The sequence below is a fragment of the Scyliorhinus canicula genome, chromosome 10 (assembly GCF_902713615.1).
Source record: "Scyliorhinus canicula chromosome 10, sScyCan1.1, whole genome shotgun sequence".
Lineage (NCBI taxonomy): Eukaryota > Metazoa > Chordata > Chondrichthyes > Carcharhiniformes > Scyliorhinidae > Scyliorhinus > Scyliorhinus canicula.
The window spans coordinates 18,160,077-18,178,399 of record NC_052155.1 but is presented as its reverse complement, the minus strand read 5'-3'; the positions used below and the strand labels follow the sequence as shown (position 1 = coordinate 18,178,399).

The following is an 18,323-nucleotide window of genomic DNA, read 5'->3' as shown; positions in this document are numbered from 1 at the left end:
TCTTAAGCGCCATCACATTAAGCACCATCACCTCCAGCCCTATCACCTCTAATCCCATCTTGCAGGGGCTGGAAAATTTGAGTCCCACATAATTACTTCATACGACATTTATTTACTCTAATGTTAACTGATTTGCCTTTTCTGGGGATTCTTAGCTCAATTTGGTTTGATGGTTAAAGCATGTTGCAGAATGACAGCAACAGCATGGTTTCAACCCTCGTACCGGCTTTGGTAGTTCATGGAGGCCTGTTTCCTCGCCCCATGTGGGGCCCCTCAAGCTATCTAACCACTCTCTGTAATGGAGAGAGATGCCTTTGGTCCTTCATGGACTATGGCTGATTTCTGTGATTAACAACAGAGATAATTTGATTTCTATTAGTTACTTTGGATGCTCAGTTTATTTATATTTTGTTTGTCATGTATCAAATTATTTTTTTATACCTATAGGTAGATACTAGTAGGTCTTGTTAGATAGTTAGATTTTAAAAGAAGTGGCCACTGAGATAGGAGATGTTTTGATTTGGCAAAATTCCATAGATTCTGGAAAAGTTCCATCAGATTGGAATCTATCATTCAGGTGGTTATCACGTGGCATTTAGAAAATCTCAATCCCATTGGGCAGAGTCAACATTGTTTTGTGAAAGGGAAATTTATTTGATTACTTTTGAGGAAGTCACTAGCAATATGGATAAAGGAGAACCTGTGGATGTACTGTACTTAGAATCCCAAAAGGCATTTGACAAGGTGCTGTATCAAAGATTAATATACAAAATAACAGCTCATGGTGTAGTGGCTAATATATTAGCATCCATCGAGGATTGATTAACTAACAGGAAATGCAAAGTATGCAAAAATGGATACTTTTCAATATGGTTGGCAAGATGCTATCAGTAGAACAATGCTGGGACCATAACTGTTTACAATCTAGATCAATGAATTAGTTGAAGGGACTGATTGTATTGTTGCTAAATGTGCTGATGATACAAAGGTAGGTAGGAAAGTTATGAAGAGAACGTTGGAGTCTGCAAAGCTAAATAGATAGGATAAGCGAGGGGGCAAACAATTGGCAGAACGACTGGAATATTGAAAAATATGAACTTGTCCACTTTGGCTGGGAGAATAGAAAACTGGCGAATTACCTCAATGGAGAGAGATTGCAGAACTCTACAATAGAGAGGCAGCTGGATGTCCTGGTGTATGAATCTCGAAGTCGGTAAGCAAGGACAGCAAGTTATCAGGAAGGCAAATGAAATGTTGTTGTTTATTGCAAGGGCAATTGAATATTTTGGGGATATTTAGCTACTGTTGTACAGGGAGTTGGTGGGGCCACTACAGAGTACTGTGTACAGCTCAGGTTTCCTTATTTAAGAAAGGACAGAATTGCATTGGAAACAAATCAGCAAAAGTTCAACTCGACTGAGGGGAGAGATGGTTTGGGGTCATCTTATGAGGAAATATTGGACAGGCTGAGGCTTGTCTCAGGCAGCACGGTAGCACAAGTGGCTAGCACTGTGGCTTCACAGTGCCAGGGTCCCAGGTTCGATTCCCCGTTGGGTCACTGTCTGTGTGGAGTCTGCATGTTCTCCCCGTGTCTGCGTGGGTTTCCTCAGGGTGCTCCGGTTTCCTCCCATAGTCCAAAGACGTGCAGGTTAGGTGGATTGGCCATGATAAAGTTCCCTTTGTGTCCAAAATGTTAGATGGGGTTATTGGGTTACGGGGATAGGGTGGAAGTGAGGGCTTAAGTGGGTCGGTGCTGACTTGATGGGCCAAATGGCCTCCTTCTGCATTGTATGTTCTATGTTCTATGTTGAGTTTGGAAGGATGAGATTGATCTTATTGAAACATAGCAGATCCTGAGAGGGGCTGACAGGGTGGATGCTGATTTATCTTGTGGGAGAGTTTTGAACTAGGGGGGCAGGGTGAAAATAAGGGGTCTCCCATTTAAAACTGAGATGAGGAGAAATACTTTCCCCCGAGGGTCATTAGTGTGAAATCCTCTCCTTCAGAGAGTGATAGAGGCAGGGTCATTGCATATTTTTAAGGTAGAAGTAGATAGCTTCTTGACTAACAAGGGAGTGAAAGAGTATTGGTTGTCAACAGGAGAGTGCCCTTGAGGTCATGGTCACATTGGCCTTGATCTTATTGAGTGACAGAACAGGTATAAAGGGATGAATGGCCTACTTCTCCTGATTCGTATGTTCACATGTATTGTTCTGGAATATTAATTTCTTCAAATGTAAACAGCCTTTGATCTATTATTAATCTAAATATTAAAGTGCCAATAAGTCACTGAACAATTAGCTTTTATTTCTTACATTCTAATGCTTCCTCTGCCTCCGCTATGAAGTCACAATATCGAAATCTTCCCATTGTTTGTTTCAGTGCTGCCACTGCTCTTGAGTTCCAGCCGCGTTCCAATCCCTGGGGTGAATTCTCCGCTGGCGGGATCCTCTGTTCCGCTGGCAGCGCACCCCTGCCCGCGGGGCATTTCCCGGCAGCATGGGGTGGCTATATCAGGTTACATTGGCCGGTGGCGAGAACGGAGAATCCGCTGCCAGCAATGGCGTGGCTCTGAGGAACACACGGCTGGGGAGGCGGAGAATCCCGCTCCCTATCTTTTTTCATTCATTCATGGATTCTGGGCATTGTTGGCAAGGCCAGCGCTGGGGCTGGTTTAGCTCACTCAGCTAAATCGCTGGCTTTTAAAGCAGACCAAGCAGGCCAGCAGCACGGTTCGATTCCCGTATCAGCCTCCCCGGACAGACGCCGGAATGTGGCGACTAGGGGCTTTTCACAGTAACTTCATTGAAGCCTACTCGTGACGATAAGCGATTTTCATTTCATTTTCATTTCATTTCATTTATTGCCCATTCCCAATTGCCCTAAGAAGAAGAAGGTGGTGTGGGGTGAACCATCTTCTTGAGTTGTTGCTGTCCATGTGGTGTAGGTACACCTCCAGTGCTATTAGGGAGTTACCAGGATCTTGATTCAACAACTGGGAAGGAACGGCGATCTATTTCCAAGTCAACATCGCGAGCAGCTCAGAGAGGAACTTGGAGATGGTGATGTTCCCGTGCACCTGTTACTTTGACAAAGTACCAGGTAAAAAAATTGAAGCTCCTGGATTAAACAAGATCCTTTGATAAAAAACTGGCTTAAAGGCAGAAAGTAGCGAGTAGTGGTAAACATTCAGACTGGAGGATGATAGACAGTGGTGTTCCCCAAGGACCAGTGCCAGGACTACTTTTTTTTTATATCTATAAATGATTTGGATTTCAGAATACAGAGTAAAATTGCAGAATTTCCTGATGATACAAAACTTGAAGAAGCGTCAGACAGACGATGATATCAATCGACTGCGGTCAAGACTTGCAGAATAGGCAAACGAGTGACAGATAGAATTTAATACCGAGAAGGGCCAGGTCTTGGGCAGGGACAGCCGTGCTAGCAGGTTATGCTGGTGAACGGAAGTGAGGTGGTGAGGGAGAAGGACACGAGGGGTGGCTGGGGGAAGGGGAAGGGGAAAAGTTGGGGGGGGGGGGTTTGCGAAGTGGCAGAGATGACATGGTCAAGGGCAAAGAAAGGTGCCATCTGGGATGGGCTGGGTACAGAGTGGAATTAAAGGGGCAGGAGTTAAGTGGGGAAGATGACGGACGGTAGAGGGGATTGAAGGCGCAAGCCTCCAGTAAGGATGGTAACGTGGAACGTCTGGGGACTGAATGGGCCGGTTAAAAGGTCATGGGTGGTCAGCGCACCTCAGGAGCTTGTAAGTGGGGGTTGTCTTTTTGCAGGAGACACACCTCCGTGTGAAGGACCAGGTTAGGTTAAGGAAGGGGTGGGTCGGGCAGGTTTATCACTCAGGGTTTGATTTGAAATCGAGGGGTGTGGCGATTTTAATGAACAAGAAAATGGGATTTGTGAGTGCGAAGGAGGTGAGGGATCCAGGTGGGAGATATGTGATTGTGAGTGGGGTATTGGAAGGGGCACCGGTAGTGTTGGTAAATGTGTATGCCCCAAATTGGGATGATGTGGGTTTTATGAGGGGGTTGCTGGCAGCAATCCCGGATTTAGCCACATACCAGTCGATCATGGGAGGAGATCTTAACTGTGTCCTGGAGCCGAGGGTGGATAGATCGAGCCCCTGGTTGATGGGTAGGGTACGAACGGCAAGGGAGCTGGCCCGGGGGAGGGGGGGGGCACCTTGGAGGGATTGGCAGGGAGGAAAGGGTAGCAGGGGCGATTTGGTGGGCTGGCAATGGGGGGGGGGGGGGGGTGGAGCAGCTGCGTGGTGCAGGAGGGGTGCAATACGAGGATGGGGAGAGGGCAAGCCGCACGCTGGCACACCAGCTGCACAGGCGAGCTGCAGTCCAGGGAAATATTGGGGATCCGGACTGGGGCTGGAGATGTGGTGTCGGAGCCAGGGAAGATAAATGAGGCATTTAGAGAGTATTACCAGGGACTTTGTGGGGCGGACCCAGGGGGAGAGGAGGGGGACATGGGGTGGTTTCTGGACGAGCTGGAATTTGCCCAGATGGAGGAAGCAAAGAGGAAGGCGTTGGAGGAGCCCCTGGGGCTGCTGGTTAGTATCAGGGGTATGAAGTCGGGGAAGGCCCTTGGGCCGGATGGGTACCCGGCAGAATTTTATCAGAAATTTGCAGCGGACCTGGCACCACGTCTGTTGGGGGCGTTTAATGAAGTACTGGAGAAGGGGGAGCTGTCGGAGATGATGAAGCAGGCAGTAATCACACTAATCCCAAAAAAGAGGAAGGATCCGGTGGAATGTGGTTCGTATAGACCCACATCACTATTGAACACGGATGTGAAAGTATTGGCTAAGTTGTTGGCGGGGAGGATGGAGGATTGTGTCCCGGGGGTGGTTGCAGAAGATCAAACAGGCTTCGTGAAGGGCAGGCAGCTCACGAGTAATATCAGACGGCTGTTGAATATGATGATGAATCCGTTGAGGGCTATGGTACCGGAGGTGGTGGTGTCCATGGACACGGAGAAAGCATTTGATCGGGTGGAGTGGCGGTACTTATTCGAAGTTTTGGGAAGGTTTGGGTTGGGGCCGTGATTTGTGGCATGGGTGCGGTTGCTGTATGTGGTGCCAAGAGTGAGGGTGAGGATGAATGATATGAGCTCACGAAGCTTTGACTTACACAGGGGTACGAGGCAGGGGTGCCCGCTGTCACCGCTGCTGTTTGCGCTGGCCACAGAGCCGTTGGCGATGGCTCTCAGGGGGTCGGCGGAGTGGCGGGGGATTATGAGGGGACAGAGGGAGCATCGGTTGTTGCTCTGTGCCGATGACCTCTTGCTGTATGTTTCGGATCCGTTGGAGAGTATGGGAAGGATTATGGGCCTGTTGGGGAGGTTTGGAGGGTTCTCGGGATACAAGCTGAATGTAGGGAAAAGCGAGCTTTTCCCAGTGAATGAGCTGGCACAGCAGGCTAATTTAGGGGGGATGCCATTTACGATGCGAGGGATAGGTTTAGGAGCTTGGGGATTCAGGTAGCGAGGGAATGGACGGGGCTCCATAAGTGGAACTTAACAAAGCTGGTGGAGGAGGCCAGGGCGGATCTTAAGAGGTGGAATACACTGCACTTAACGTTGGCGAGGAGGGTCCAAGTGGTGAAAGTGAATATTCTGCCGAGGTTCTTGTTTATCTTTCAGGCTCTCCCGATCTTTATACCAAAGGCCTTTTTTCGGAAAGTGGACACAATCATCTCTGACTTTGTATGGGCGGGGAAGGTGCCGAGGGTGGGGAAGACCATGCTACAGAGGCAGAGGCAGCAGGGGGGGTTGGCGTTGCCAAACTTGCTTCATTATTATTGGGTGGCAAATGTGGACAAGGGGAAGGAGAGTGGGTTAGGATGGAAGAGGAATTGTGTAAGGGGTCTAGTTTGAGGGCTATGGTTACCGCAGCATTGCCAATGGCTCCAAGTAGGTATTCAGGGAATCCAGTGGTGCAGTCCACGGTGAAGATATGGAATCAGCTGAGGAGGCATTTTAGTGTGGAGGGATGTTGGTGCTAACGCCGCTGTGTGAGAATCATGGGTTTTGAGCCCGGGGGGGGGGGGGGGGGGGGGGGGGGGGGGGATAGATGGATGGTTCGCCAATTTGGAGGAGCTAAGGGAGAGGGTAGAGCTGCCGAGGAATAGTGAGTTCAGGTATCTACAGGTTAGAGACTTTGCACAAAAGGTCTGGAAGCGGTTCCCTAGATTGCCGGGATACACCCTGCTGGAGCTTCTGCTGCTTCCAGATGTGGAAGGGGAGGGAAGATTTGGGGATATATATAAGTGGCTGGGGGAGCAGGGAGGTGAGCGGGTGTTGAAGATCAAGGAGAAATGGGAAGCCGAGTTGAGAATGGAGATCAATTGGGGAGTATGGAGTGAGGCACTGTGCAGGGTAAACGGGACCGCCTCTTGAGCAAGGATGAGCCTGATACAGTTTAAGGTGGTGCACAGGGTGCATATGACTCGGGCGAGAATGAGTGGGTTCTTTCAGGGGGTAGCAGATGAGTGTGAGAGGTGTGGGCAGGGGCCAGCGAATCATGCGCGCATGTTTTGGGATTGTGAAAAATTGGGAAGATTCTGGGCGGGAGTGTTCATGGTCTTAGCCAGGATAGTGGAGGAGGGAGTGGACCCGGATACTTTGGTGGTGATATTTGAGGTTTCAGAGAAGCCGGAGCTCGTGGAAAGGAGGAAGGCCGATGTCTTGGCCTTGGCTCTGTGATTGCACAGAGACGAATTTACTGGAGTGACGGTCGGCATCGCCACCGGGGGTAGCAGCCTGGTTGGGTGACCTACGGTGAGAGAAGATAAAGTATGAGTTAAGGGGCTCAGCAGGGGAGTTTGAGAAAAGGTGGGGGATGTTTGTGACCGTGTTTGAGAAGCTGTTTGTCGCGGAGGGGTGGGGGGGGGTGATAGGGCGGCGGTGGGGGTGAAAAAGGAGGAAAATCTGTACAAACTGTATCGTTGATTGTTGGGACGAATGTTTCCCGGGGGTGTTTATTTGCTGTAACCTACTTTGATACAAGTTTGAATGAAATGTGTTTGTATAGAGAAGGGCGAGGTGATGTGTTTTGGCAGAAGGAATGAGGACAGGTGATACTGTAAAGACTCAATAGTGCAGTGTGCAGGAACAGAGGACCCAGGGGTGCTTGTGCATAAGTCTTTGAACGTGGCAGGACATACTGATGGCCTATTTATTTGCATGGCGGAGGAAGCAATTATAGTTTGATGTTAAGGTAACAGTTTATTCCAAGGCTTCAGCTAACGCAGTGCGAATGGTTGTGATGCCCCAGGACTGGATGGGAGAAATATTCCGATATTTACCCCCAAGTGCTGGCTCTGGTGAGAAAACCGCTGTGTAGCTCCCGGCAGCACAGCCTGATTTTCTCATCAGATAATGGAGCACTAACAAATCAACAAAATGGCAGATGTGTACGCTGGTAAGAGAGCATTTCTTCATGTTTTCTGCTCTTCAGTTCAGATATACCCTGTGTTAGATTCTGGATGAAATAGAAGGAGATTTTCAAACCACTGCTCTGGCTTTGGATTTAGACCCAGGCCATAGAAGTGAAATGGTCAGCGCTTATGTTCACACTGATTGCCAGGCCCCCTGTCACTCCATAGTTACACCGGATGTTTCGACAGGACAACTCACTTGTCCTGAGACCTGTGCCAGTAATGTGGAGAGGACCCTTCAGTGCAAAGGGACCTTGGGCCTTCCTTCTCAACCTTATCCCTCGCCCGAGGTGTGGTGATCCTCAGGTCAAATCACCACCAGTCAGCTCTCCCCCTCCAAGGGGAAAGCAGCCTACGGCAAAGAGGCCTTGGAGCTAATTCCTGAAGTGCTCTTTTGTTGGCAATGCTGTTTCTGACTGGGGTCAATGTACGTTTGCTGAACAATTTGACGTCTTCTCTTACAGACTTGTCAAAGGCTCTGATATTAACTGAACTTGGCTCAATTCGAGATCCTGTGGCAGTAAAGAAGCTGTTTAACAACATGGAGAGGTTACTGAAGGTGCCAGCACATGGGTAAGAAAGTCAAAATCTTCGAAAAAGCTATAAAATGATTTGTTTTTTCCAATTAAGATGTTACTTGCTCCTAATGCAGTAATTGATTTCCAGATGATCACAGAGCCCTGTAAGTAGTGTAGACTCTGAGATGTTTCGATTTGAAAAATAAAACGATAATGTATTCAAGAGATTTGGAAAGTATAAACAGAAATGAAGCTCTTTTGTTCTGAATATCACTTAAATAGGCCCCAAATGGCACGGGGTGGCACAGTGGTTAGCACTGCTGCCTCACAGGCAATGGACCCGGGTTCAATTCCAGCCTTGGATGACTGTGTAGAGTTTGCACTTCCTCCCCGTGTCTGCATGCGTGGGTTTTCCTCCGTGTGCTCCGGTTTCCTCCCACAGTCCAAAAATCTGCAGGTTAGGTGGACTGGCCATGCAGGTTAGTTGGGGTTATGGAGAAGTAGTGGACCTAGGTAGGGTACTTCTCAAGAGGGTTGGTGCAGACTCGATGGGCTGAATGGCCTCCTTCTGCAGGGATTCTATAGATTAAATTCCACATTTTTACTGACCACTATTTATTGCTTTTCTTCTGTTGCACACTAGGATTTTACCACCCAGAAATCAGCCATTGAGTGTATCACCTCCCTGTGCTCTAACACTTTTTTATGGTGTATTTTCACACACAGCATAATCAGGACAGATTTAATAGAAATAAAAATAAATGGCAGATATTAGGCGAATGGTTTACCGGCCTCGTTGCCATCGACTTGGTGACGCGACCAGGCTGGTGATTTGCGATACCTGAGATGTTTTGTGAGATTCACCGAACCCCGTGAGACATCACGATGTGGATCTCGCCCGCGCTGGGTGAGGTCCAGATTAGCATATTTAAATGAGCCATATGTCTGTGCCAGATTCTCCCCAGCGAGGCCTGGGCTGGGTGACGTTTAGTGCTGGTCTACACAAACATGGACATGGGCTAATGGCTCCCTGGGGGGTTTTCCATGTCATTGGAGACCCCTGGGTGGTCGGAGACAGGGCAGGGTGACCCCCTAGCTCTCCCTCTGGCACACGGAAACCTTGGCATTGCCAGTCTGGCATCTTGGCACTGCTACCCAGGTGCTGCCAAGGTACCCAAGTGACACTGCCAGGCTGGCAGGGACATAGCCAGGGTGGCAGTACCGGAGTGTCCAGGTGCGAGGAGGGTGCGAGACACGGGGAGAACGTGCAGACTCCGCACAGACAGTGACCCAAGTCGGGAATTGAACCTAGGACCCTGGCACTTTGAAGCAACAGTGCTACCCACTGTGCTACCGTGCCACCGTGGATTGGCGACGGTGCCACCAGCTCTCCCGAGTTCCACCGCTCTGATGAAGCTGCGTCTCGGGGTCAGCACATGGACAGGGCGGCAAGTCTGTGCATGTGCCGTGGCTAAATGTGGCGGGGCCCTCCAACCCCAGAGCCCCCAGAAGACACCCGCCAGGGACATCGAAGGCCACGGGATGAGGTAAGCAGCTGGCTACCTCGACCTCAGATACGCATCCTGGGGACACATCTAGATGTAGTCGTAGAGCTGGAAAGGCAAAGCACATCGAGGATCACTGAAGGCACCGGGGGAGGGGGAGAGGGTAGGTCGGGGGGGAGGTGGCAGTAACATCAGAAGAGTGAGGAATTGTTAAACACATTAAACACCCTTGTGGACAGTATGAGACCTCTGCCACTTTCTTCCGTTATGCGGGCACATGTCCCCGGAGCTGTGTCCCAACCCCTGGGTGTTCGGATGTTGGCTGTTGAGCATATGGTGTTACCTCCCGTAGTGTTCAAGCACAGTGTCAGGCATCAAGGTGTGATTGGGATGCTCGGCAATGCTTCCCACATGCTACATGGCCCACCCACCCACAGGAATCCACTTTGGTTGTGTGAAGTGCTCACTTAACCATGATTGCCAATTCCCTATTAGCGATAGCCTAAGGCCGCAAGGCCAGAGGCCTCGGCAGTCAGTGGGTCAGACTGTTGGTAGGTCAAAAGGGCAGGGGCAAGTGTTGCCCCTGGAATGGGTACACACGATCCAGGGTTTGGCATGGTGGTGCCGCATGCAGTTGCCCCGCAGTTGCTCCCCGAGTGCCTCCCCCCATCACCCCATGGCGGCCCACCGATCACTGGGGTGGCAAGTCCGGCACCCCTGGGCTCTTTGCCTGTGAGCAAGGAAAGCTACTCACCTCCTTGGCTCCCCGCAGAAACCCTTCCAGCAGGTTCATGTTTTTAAAAAGGAGAACTAATTGGCACCAGCGTGACTACTTGCTGGGGAGGCGGATGAATCGCGGGAGGAGGTTGGACATGGGGTCGCTCCCGTTAATTGCATGGAAATGGGGCTTAAGTGGTGATTATTGGTTTTTTGCCACGCTACGGTGAGATCCCGATTTCACCCACGGGAGTGGGCGGGTTGCATCGCAAACTATTTGGCACCTGGTGCAGTTCTTATTTTCGGTCTCTCCCGCTATTCACCGGCCTCGTTTTGTTCAAGCGAGAGCGTAATGAGGCCGGAGAATCATAGAATTTACAGTGCAGAAGGAGGCCATTCAGCCCATCGAGTCTGCACCGGCTCTTAGAAAACGCACCCTACCCAAGCCCACATCTCCACCCTATCCCCGTACCCCACCTAAGCATTTTGGACACTACAGGGCAATGTATCATGGCCAGTCTTCCACAGACCTGCACATCGTTGGACTGTGGAAGGAAACCGGAGCACCAGGAGGAAACCCACGCAGACACGGGGAGAATGTGCAGATTCCACACAGACTGTGACCCAAGCCAGGAATCGAACCTGGGACCTTGGAGCTGTGAAGCAACAGTGCTAACCACTGCCGTACTGGGCACCCATAGGAATGTTTGGTTGAATGGCGCCCTGGAAATCAGAACTAAAAACAATAATAAGCAGCAGGTTACAAATTGTCTCTCCAAAACAGTAACCTATTGTTCCGTTTTCAGATGGTGATCGGCCTGCTGTGTGTTTCACTATTTTTTCATTGCTTAGTTCTCTAGTTTCTCTACTATTTTCAGTCATGCACTTACCAAGCTCATCTTCTCCCTGATCACTCAGCCTTTTGGCCTCATTCTCACTCAACATCTGACTACATACTGTCCCTTCTGGCCCCCATGCTGACGTTGGGAATGGCTCTCTCTCCTCAAATACTGTCCCTATGCCATTCCAACTCAACAATACATCATCGCCACCCTTTCTAAAAGCAACCCTCGCCAACCTCTATCTTTTCAAAATTCTACCTCATTTCCAACCTGCCTTTCCTCCCTGATGTTGTTGGATGTGTTGTCACCTTCCAAATTCATGCACACCTTTCCTGCAACTCTTGTTGAATTATGAAGCATTTTGACCATATGCTGCAGCCTGCAACAACCCGAATCAAAGTTGCAGACGCCATCCCTTGTGGCTATCACGTTCCTCATTCTTCTTGATCTCTCTGCAGACGTTGACAGGCCTGGCCACGCCATCCTTCTGCAGTAGATCTCCTCAGTTGGGCACTTCAGTTAGACTGCCTTCACTTTGTTCTACTCTTACCTAGCAGGTTGTGGCCAGATGGCTCCTATGTCATGTGGTGATATGCATCACTGTAAATACACAAGGGGTTAATGTAAATATATGTAGACTAGCTAGACACTAGAGGGAGCACCAGAGACATGACACACAGAAACTCAACCAATAGAACAGTTAGATAGGACACGACCAATGGGCATTCACGATACACACAGAGGTGACACGACCACAGGAGGGCATTACACAACCCATATATAAAGGACACAGATTATCATAGATTATCAGAGAAGTTACAGTGCAAAAGGAGGCCATTTGGTCCATCGAGTGTGCACCGGCCCTCGGAAAGAGCACCACACAAAAGCCCACACCTCCACCCTATCCCTGTAGTCCAATAACCCAACCTACCTTTTTGGACACTAAGATCTTCCTCTTTCCAGTGGAGACAGTCAGTGAGTAGAGACACAGGGTTGATTCAGTATCACTCCCACCATGTGGATTGTAGCAGACTGGTTAGTCAGTCTGAGTAGCTATAGAAGGATTAACAGTAGTGGCGAACCCGAGTAGGAGAAGGTGTAAATAGTTTAATAAACGTGTTGAAGTTATCTCCACGTCTGAACCTTCCTTTGTCAAGTGCACCACAAGGAAGCCGCTTATGCTACGCATAGAGCATAACAAGACATGTCATGCCTGGGCTTGACTATACACCAGTGGCGGGTTTCCCTTTCTCTACCTGCCATAAATTTCAGCTTATTACAAATTCTGCTGCCTAAATCCTAACCTGTACAAAGTACCACACGCTCATCACCAACATGCTCACTGATCTGCATTGGCTCCAATGCCTCAGATGTCAAATGTTCATAGATTATCATAGAAGTTACAGTGCATAAGAAGGCCATTTGGCCCATTGAGTCTTTACCGGCCCTCGGAAAGAGCACCCCACAAAGGCCCACAACTCCACCCTATCCCCGTGGTCCAATAACCCAACCTACCTTTTTGGACACTAAGAGCAATTTAGCATGGCCAATCCACCGAACCTGCACATCTTTGGACTGTGGGAGGAAACTGGAGCACCCGGAGGAAACCCATACAGACACGGGGAGAACGTGCTGACTCCGCACAGACAGTGACCCACGCCAGGAATCGAACCTAGGACCCTGGAGTTGAGAAACAACTGTGCTAACCACTGTGCTACCGTGCCTCACACGTTCATCCTCATGTTCATATCCCTGTATGGCCTGATCCCTTCCTAGCTCTGTAATCCTCTCAAGTATAACTCTCAGAATTCTGCAATTGTCCAACTCTGACCCTCCTATACATCCCTGCATGCTATTTGCCTAATCATTTTGGCCATGTCTTCAGCTGTCTAGGCTCTAAATTCTGGAACTCTTACCCTAGGCCTTTACCTCTATCTAACTCCCTCTCTTTCTTTGAGGCCTCCTTAAAACCACATGTTTGAGGCAGCTTTTAATTACCTCCTCCTTATATTTCTCGCTTGAGCTCAGTGATGATTTATCTCCGATTACACTTCCTCAAGGCTTTGGATTAATGATCCTACGTTAGAGGCATCATTGTAAACGCAAGTCGTTGCTTGTTGAGTTACGTTGCTTTAAGGAGGGGCAGTGAGTTATTTATCAGAAATAATCTCAGTCCAACATTTAACCTTACGTATAATCCTCTTTTCAAGATCCCGCCTTACCATCCATGGTTTGAAACTATGGGTAGTCAGCTGAACAAGTCTGTACATAAGAATACCTCAAATCCCCGATTTGTTTTAAAAACAGGGACTTCCTATTTTCCAATAGCTTTAAAGTAAGAACAATATTCCTTGAAGTTTGGAGGACGGTGAATGCAATCTTATTAGTGCAGATTTTTGACAATAATTGTACTGATTTGTTTTCTTGCCGTTTCTACGATTCCCAGGATCAGGATAATAGGAAGCGCGGCTCTTGACTTGTGCCATGTTGCAGCTGGTGATGTAGATGCCTTTTACCAATTTGGCCTCCATTGCTGGGATATGGCTGCTGCCGCTGTGATCGTGAGGGAGGCCGGAGGAATCATGATGGATACAACAGGTAGGTGATAACGCCACTCCCAAGAACCCGATAGACATTTGTTCCCTGTAGGGTTTGCACCATGGAACATTCCAACCCTAATCCCAAATTATGTTTGAATCCACCCGAGAGTATTGTTTAACTGTCTTCTAACCGACCTAACAAGTCTGGTCCACGCAGAGCTGAAAGTAGGAGATCCTCCTGCGTTTGAGCAAACCCAGAGGCTCTGCATAATGAACAAAAGTCTGGCGATCATATTCCCTCTGCTAGGTGTCCCCCCCTCAGTCCACAGTTGATATCTGACACTGATACGATGATGCAGTGCGGGGAGGTTTGCCAGAAAAACAGATGGGTTTGGGTTGGTGGGGCTAGGTGGCAGGACCAGTGTGACTGGCAACCCAGCTTACCCAGGAAGTGGGTTGGTAATTTAAATATTATAATGAGGCTATGCACCTTCTACTTAACCACAAGACTATCAAAGAATGCTGATGGATCCAGGTGGTAAGTGCGTTTCCACTTTCCTGCTGAATTCAGTTTTACCCGCTTCATCCCTCAACCTGTCCTTCCCCCTTCTGATCGTCACCCGACATTTCTCAACTCCGCACCAGGCCTCTGTTCCCTCCCTTTCTCCCTCCCTCGCCTCCAGCCCCCAACTGCAGCCCCGTGCTGTCCGCCAGCCATCCTCTCAATCTGACTGGCTGCAGCAGGGAAATGGAGGCAACAAAATGCTAATCCCATCCTACTGTTAAACGCAGCCCCAGGACGGGAGGTAAACCTAGGTTTCCCGACCTCAAAACTCCTACCCCGCTTCCAAGTTAACATCCAGCCAGCAAGCCCCTATCCAACCCATATTCCCTCCATTCTAAGGTACAATGGAGTGAAGCCCTAAATATGCCATCCCATCTGATAACTTCTAATGGATAGAAAGCAGAACTGTCCCAGTGATTGGATTCTTTAGGTGGAGCAATCATGACTTGAGAGCAGTGACCCTAATAGAACATAAAGGAGAAAGCTTGTTAATAAGGACACTAGGATTCCTTTCATTTGGGAAAACCCAGAAAGCCAGTGATAGGCAACCTCGTCCAGTGAGTGCTTCACCTTAGTGGGCCTGTGTCTGCACCGACCCTTTGAACGATCACACTACATAGGCCCAATCCCCTATGGTAGTGCTGAACCCCTACCTTAAGAGGCAATTGATCATGCCCAATACACCTAACCTGCACACCTTTGAACTGTGGGAGGAAACCTGAGCACCCGGAGGAAACCCACGCAGACACGAGGAGAAAGTGCAAACTCCACACATACAGTCACCCAAGGCCGGAATCGCACCCGAGTCAATGGTGCTGTGAGGCAGCAGTGCTAACCACTGTGCCGCCCATGACCCCATGAACAAGATTAAATATATTTAATACGTGCCGAATATTTCATAATGAGTTGCAGAAAATACTTAATCATTTATCTATTAACTATCATCAACTTCAAATGATAAAAGCAAAATAAACATTTGCACCTTGAAAGCAGAGGGAGTGCATGGCCCTCACAGTCAATGTTGTGAGCAATCAGAATGCTCCTCACTGAACTTGCCCTTGCTTTATGGGCAAATGACTTCAGTCACATTGGTATGAGGTAAAAGCATGGACGGAAATCAGCAGAATACGGCAATGGTCAACAAAACGTCTTGTGAGTCACAATCAGCCCGTACCAGCCTCCCCAGACAGGCGCCGGAATGTGGCGACTAGGGGCTTTTCACAGTAACTTCATTGAAGCCTACTCGTGACAATAAGCGATTTTCATTTCATTTTTCATTCATCAGAACCCAGATAGGCTGCATGTTGCACCAAGCTGCAGGTTGCCAACCATTGCTGTAAACCCATGTCCTAATGTGTAACATGAGGCGTGGCACGGTGGCACTGGTTAGCACTGCTGCCTCACAGCTCCAGGGACTCAGGTTTAGTTCCACTCTTGGGTAAGTATTGGTGTGGAGTTTGCACATTCTCCCCGTGTCTGCGTGGGTTTCCTCCCACAGACCAAAGATGTGCAGGTTCGGAGGATTGGCTAAACCCTATATTGCCCCTTAGTGTCCAGGGATGTGCAGGTTAGGTGGGGTTACAGGAATGGGCCTAGACTTGATGGGTCAAATGGCTTCTATGATTCTAGCTGGACAAGCAGTATGGAGCTTACTAATGTTCTAGTTGTTAGATTGTAGCTGGGTAAACTACAGCAATACACCTGTGCATGTTGGGAAATCCTTCAACTTTAGATCTACTGAGGTGCAAATGGCCTCTCTAAATTGGAAGTGGCTCTATGGAAACCATGTCTGATCTTCATAAAGGGCAAACTGAAAATTTGTCTTTTACAATACCTTGACGATATTTAAAAATAGGACTCCAGCCATTGGAGAGATTTCCCTTTGAACGCCATTGAATGAGTTTTACTGGGCGGTGCCAGATATGGTCAAAAGCTGCCTCAATCTAGAGGGCAGCTGCTGTCACTGCCCCCCCTACAGTATTCAGCACATGTCCACATTTGCATTGAGGTAATGCAAGGCCAAGATTCTGCAGCAGCATTTGAACTGAGTGCTGATGAGTACATAGGGTGCTGGCTTTTCCTTTCAGACCAGATGAAGAAGTAAACTGTGCCACTGCTTGGCAGACTGCTTGCTCTTTGATGACTTGTGGCAATAAACGGAATGGAGAGCGAGTGAGGAATACCATCATAGATATAGCCAACGTATGGTCAGATTCTTGACCCAGATCGTTTGCATCTCTTTATTCTTCAGTCCTCCCCAGTTTGTCTCCTCTTGGTTCTGCTGCTTTGTGGCAGTCACTGAGCTAAATTGAGCGTTAATAGCAAACAGGCTGATATTTGTACCAGTCTTACCTCATTGAATCTTACAATGCCCAATTGTTATATGGATTTATGAAAAGTTGATCCTGCTTTTACTGAGCCGACTTCAGTTGTAGTTATCTTGTTTCTAGGAGCATCGTTAGACCTGATGTCTCGGAGGGTGGTGGCTGCTGGCACGTCTGAGATGGCTCATAAGATTTGTAAGGAACTGCAGCCAGTGGTGTACGAACGGGATGACGGCACTGAAGGCACAAGTAACTGACTGTTTAAATAAAGACAAATTCGGAGTGTTCACTGGTGGAACCGTAGCAGAACTGCACTGTTGAATCTTAAACGTCATTTGCAGTGACAAGCTGCCATAATCTCCACACTGCACCTTGCACTGTGACTGATGGCAAAAACAATTTAACACAGTGAACTGGCCGAATAATGTCCCCCTTCTCCATGCTGGAACCAACAATGTGCATCTTCTATTGAGTTGTGTTGGTCTAATTTTCTACTGTTGTCATTTAATGTTTGGACAGATTGATGGGGATCAATGATCGTTGTAACCCAACTGGCTGGTGAGGGGGCAGGGTACATGGAATTCGGTGCACTGCTGTCTTTACACTGACAGCAATGGACAATGAAACCAGACCAGTTGTAAAGTCAAGATTGCACCTACTCCTATCAGTTCCTCCATAAACACACCGGCAGGAATTTTCCAGCCGCTCACCAGCGGTGGGATTCTCTGGCACCCCCCACCCACGGCATCCCCGGTAGCGTGGAGTGGCTTCAATGGAATTTCCGTTAACAGTTGCGGGAGCAGAGATTCCCGCCACCAATGACCGGTGCGCCACCTCTTGCCGCCAAGAAACACATGGCTGTGGGGGGGGGGGGGGTCTGAGAATCCCGCCCATTGGGCCTCCCCCCACCCCCTCACGTAGTCTGTTAGGTTGGAGCTGACACAGTGACGTACTAAAGTGTGATGGGAGCGTGCAAACATGTGGAACTAAAACTGTGATTCTGCAAAATATCAGTAACAGATTCATCCCTCATCCTATATCCAATATTTCAACCAATTTAAAAGGAGAAAATAAAGGTCAGGTTTAACATGTGTGATTTCTTACTTAAACTGCTCTCTGGTTAAAGGGGTCTTTGGTGAGAGAGCAAAAGGTGAGTGATAGTGAGCTGTCCATTATCAGCAGTCAGGGAAGCTTTTGTCTTATTCTTTGATGAGATTAGGGTGTGATTGGCAAGGCCAGCATTTGTTCCCCACCTCTGATTGCCCTTGAAGTGAGCAGCTTGCCATTTCAGAGGGCAGTTAAGATTCACCCACATTCCTGAGGAGCTGGAATCTAGTCGGCCAGATCAAGTAGAGATGGGAGATTTCCTAAAGGGCATTAACAAACCAGGGTTTTCACGTCAATCAATGATAGTTACCATGGTCAGCATTACTGAGACTGGTTTTACATTCCCAATTAATAAACAGAATTTTAATTCCATGGTGGGATTCAAACCTACATCCCCTGAGAATGAGCCTCTGAATTACTAGTCCAACTACTACACCACTGTGGTGAATCACAGTAGCGTAATTCACACTGTATTACTATGTCTCTGTAAGCTCGGCACACGAGCAGTTGCGCTGCTCTGCCACTAGGGGGAGATGCACTGGGAGTGTATGGGAGTTTGTACTGGGCTCCACCCTTGGCTCCACCCACGGCTCCTCCCCCCTAACCGGAAGTATAAAGGTTGATGCTGAGAGCCTGCCTGCAGTTCATCTGGAGTTTATTGTGTCACAGGCAGGCTCTGTTGTAAGACAATTAAAACCACTGTTCACTTCTAACCACGTGTCGCGTGAATTGATGGTCT

General features: G+C 48.6%; 1 protein-coding gene across 1 annotated transcript in view; it reads left to right on the top strand.

Moving 5' to 3' along the window:
• Positions 1–17,564, top strand: part of impa2 (inositol monophosphatase 2) — a 55,357-nt gene extending 37,793 nt beyond the window's left edge. The window contains exons 6-8 of the mRNA XM_038808665.1: positions 7,931–8,039; positions 13,495–13,646; positions 16,604–17,564. Of these exons, the coding sequence (XP_038664593.1) occupies positions 7,931–8,039; positions 13,495–13,646; positions 16,604–16,734 (392 nt within the window). The 3' untranslated portion in view covers positions 16,735–17,564. The remainder of the gene's footprint in view (positions 1–7,930; positions 8,040–13,494; positions 13,647–16,603) is intronic.
• The last annotated feature ends 759 nt before the right edge of the window (positions 17,565–18,323 follow it).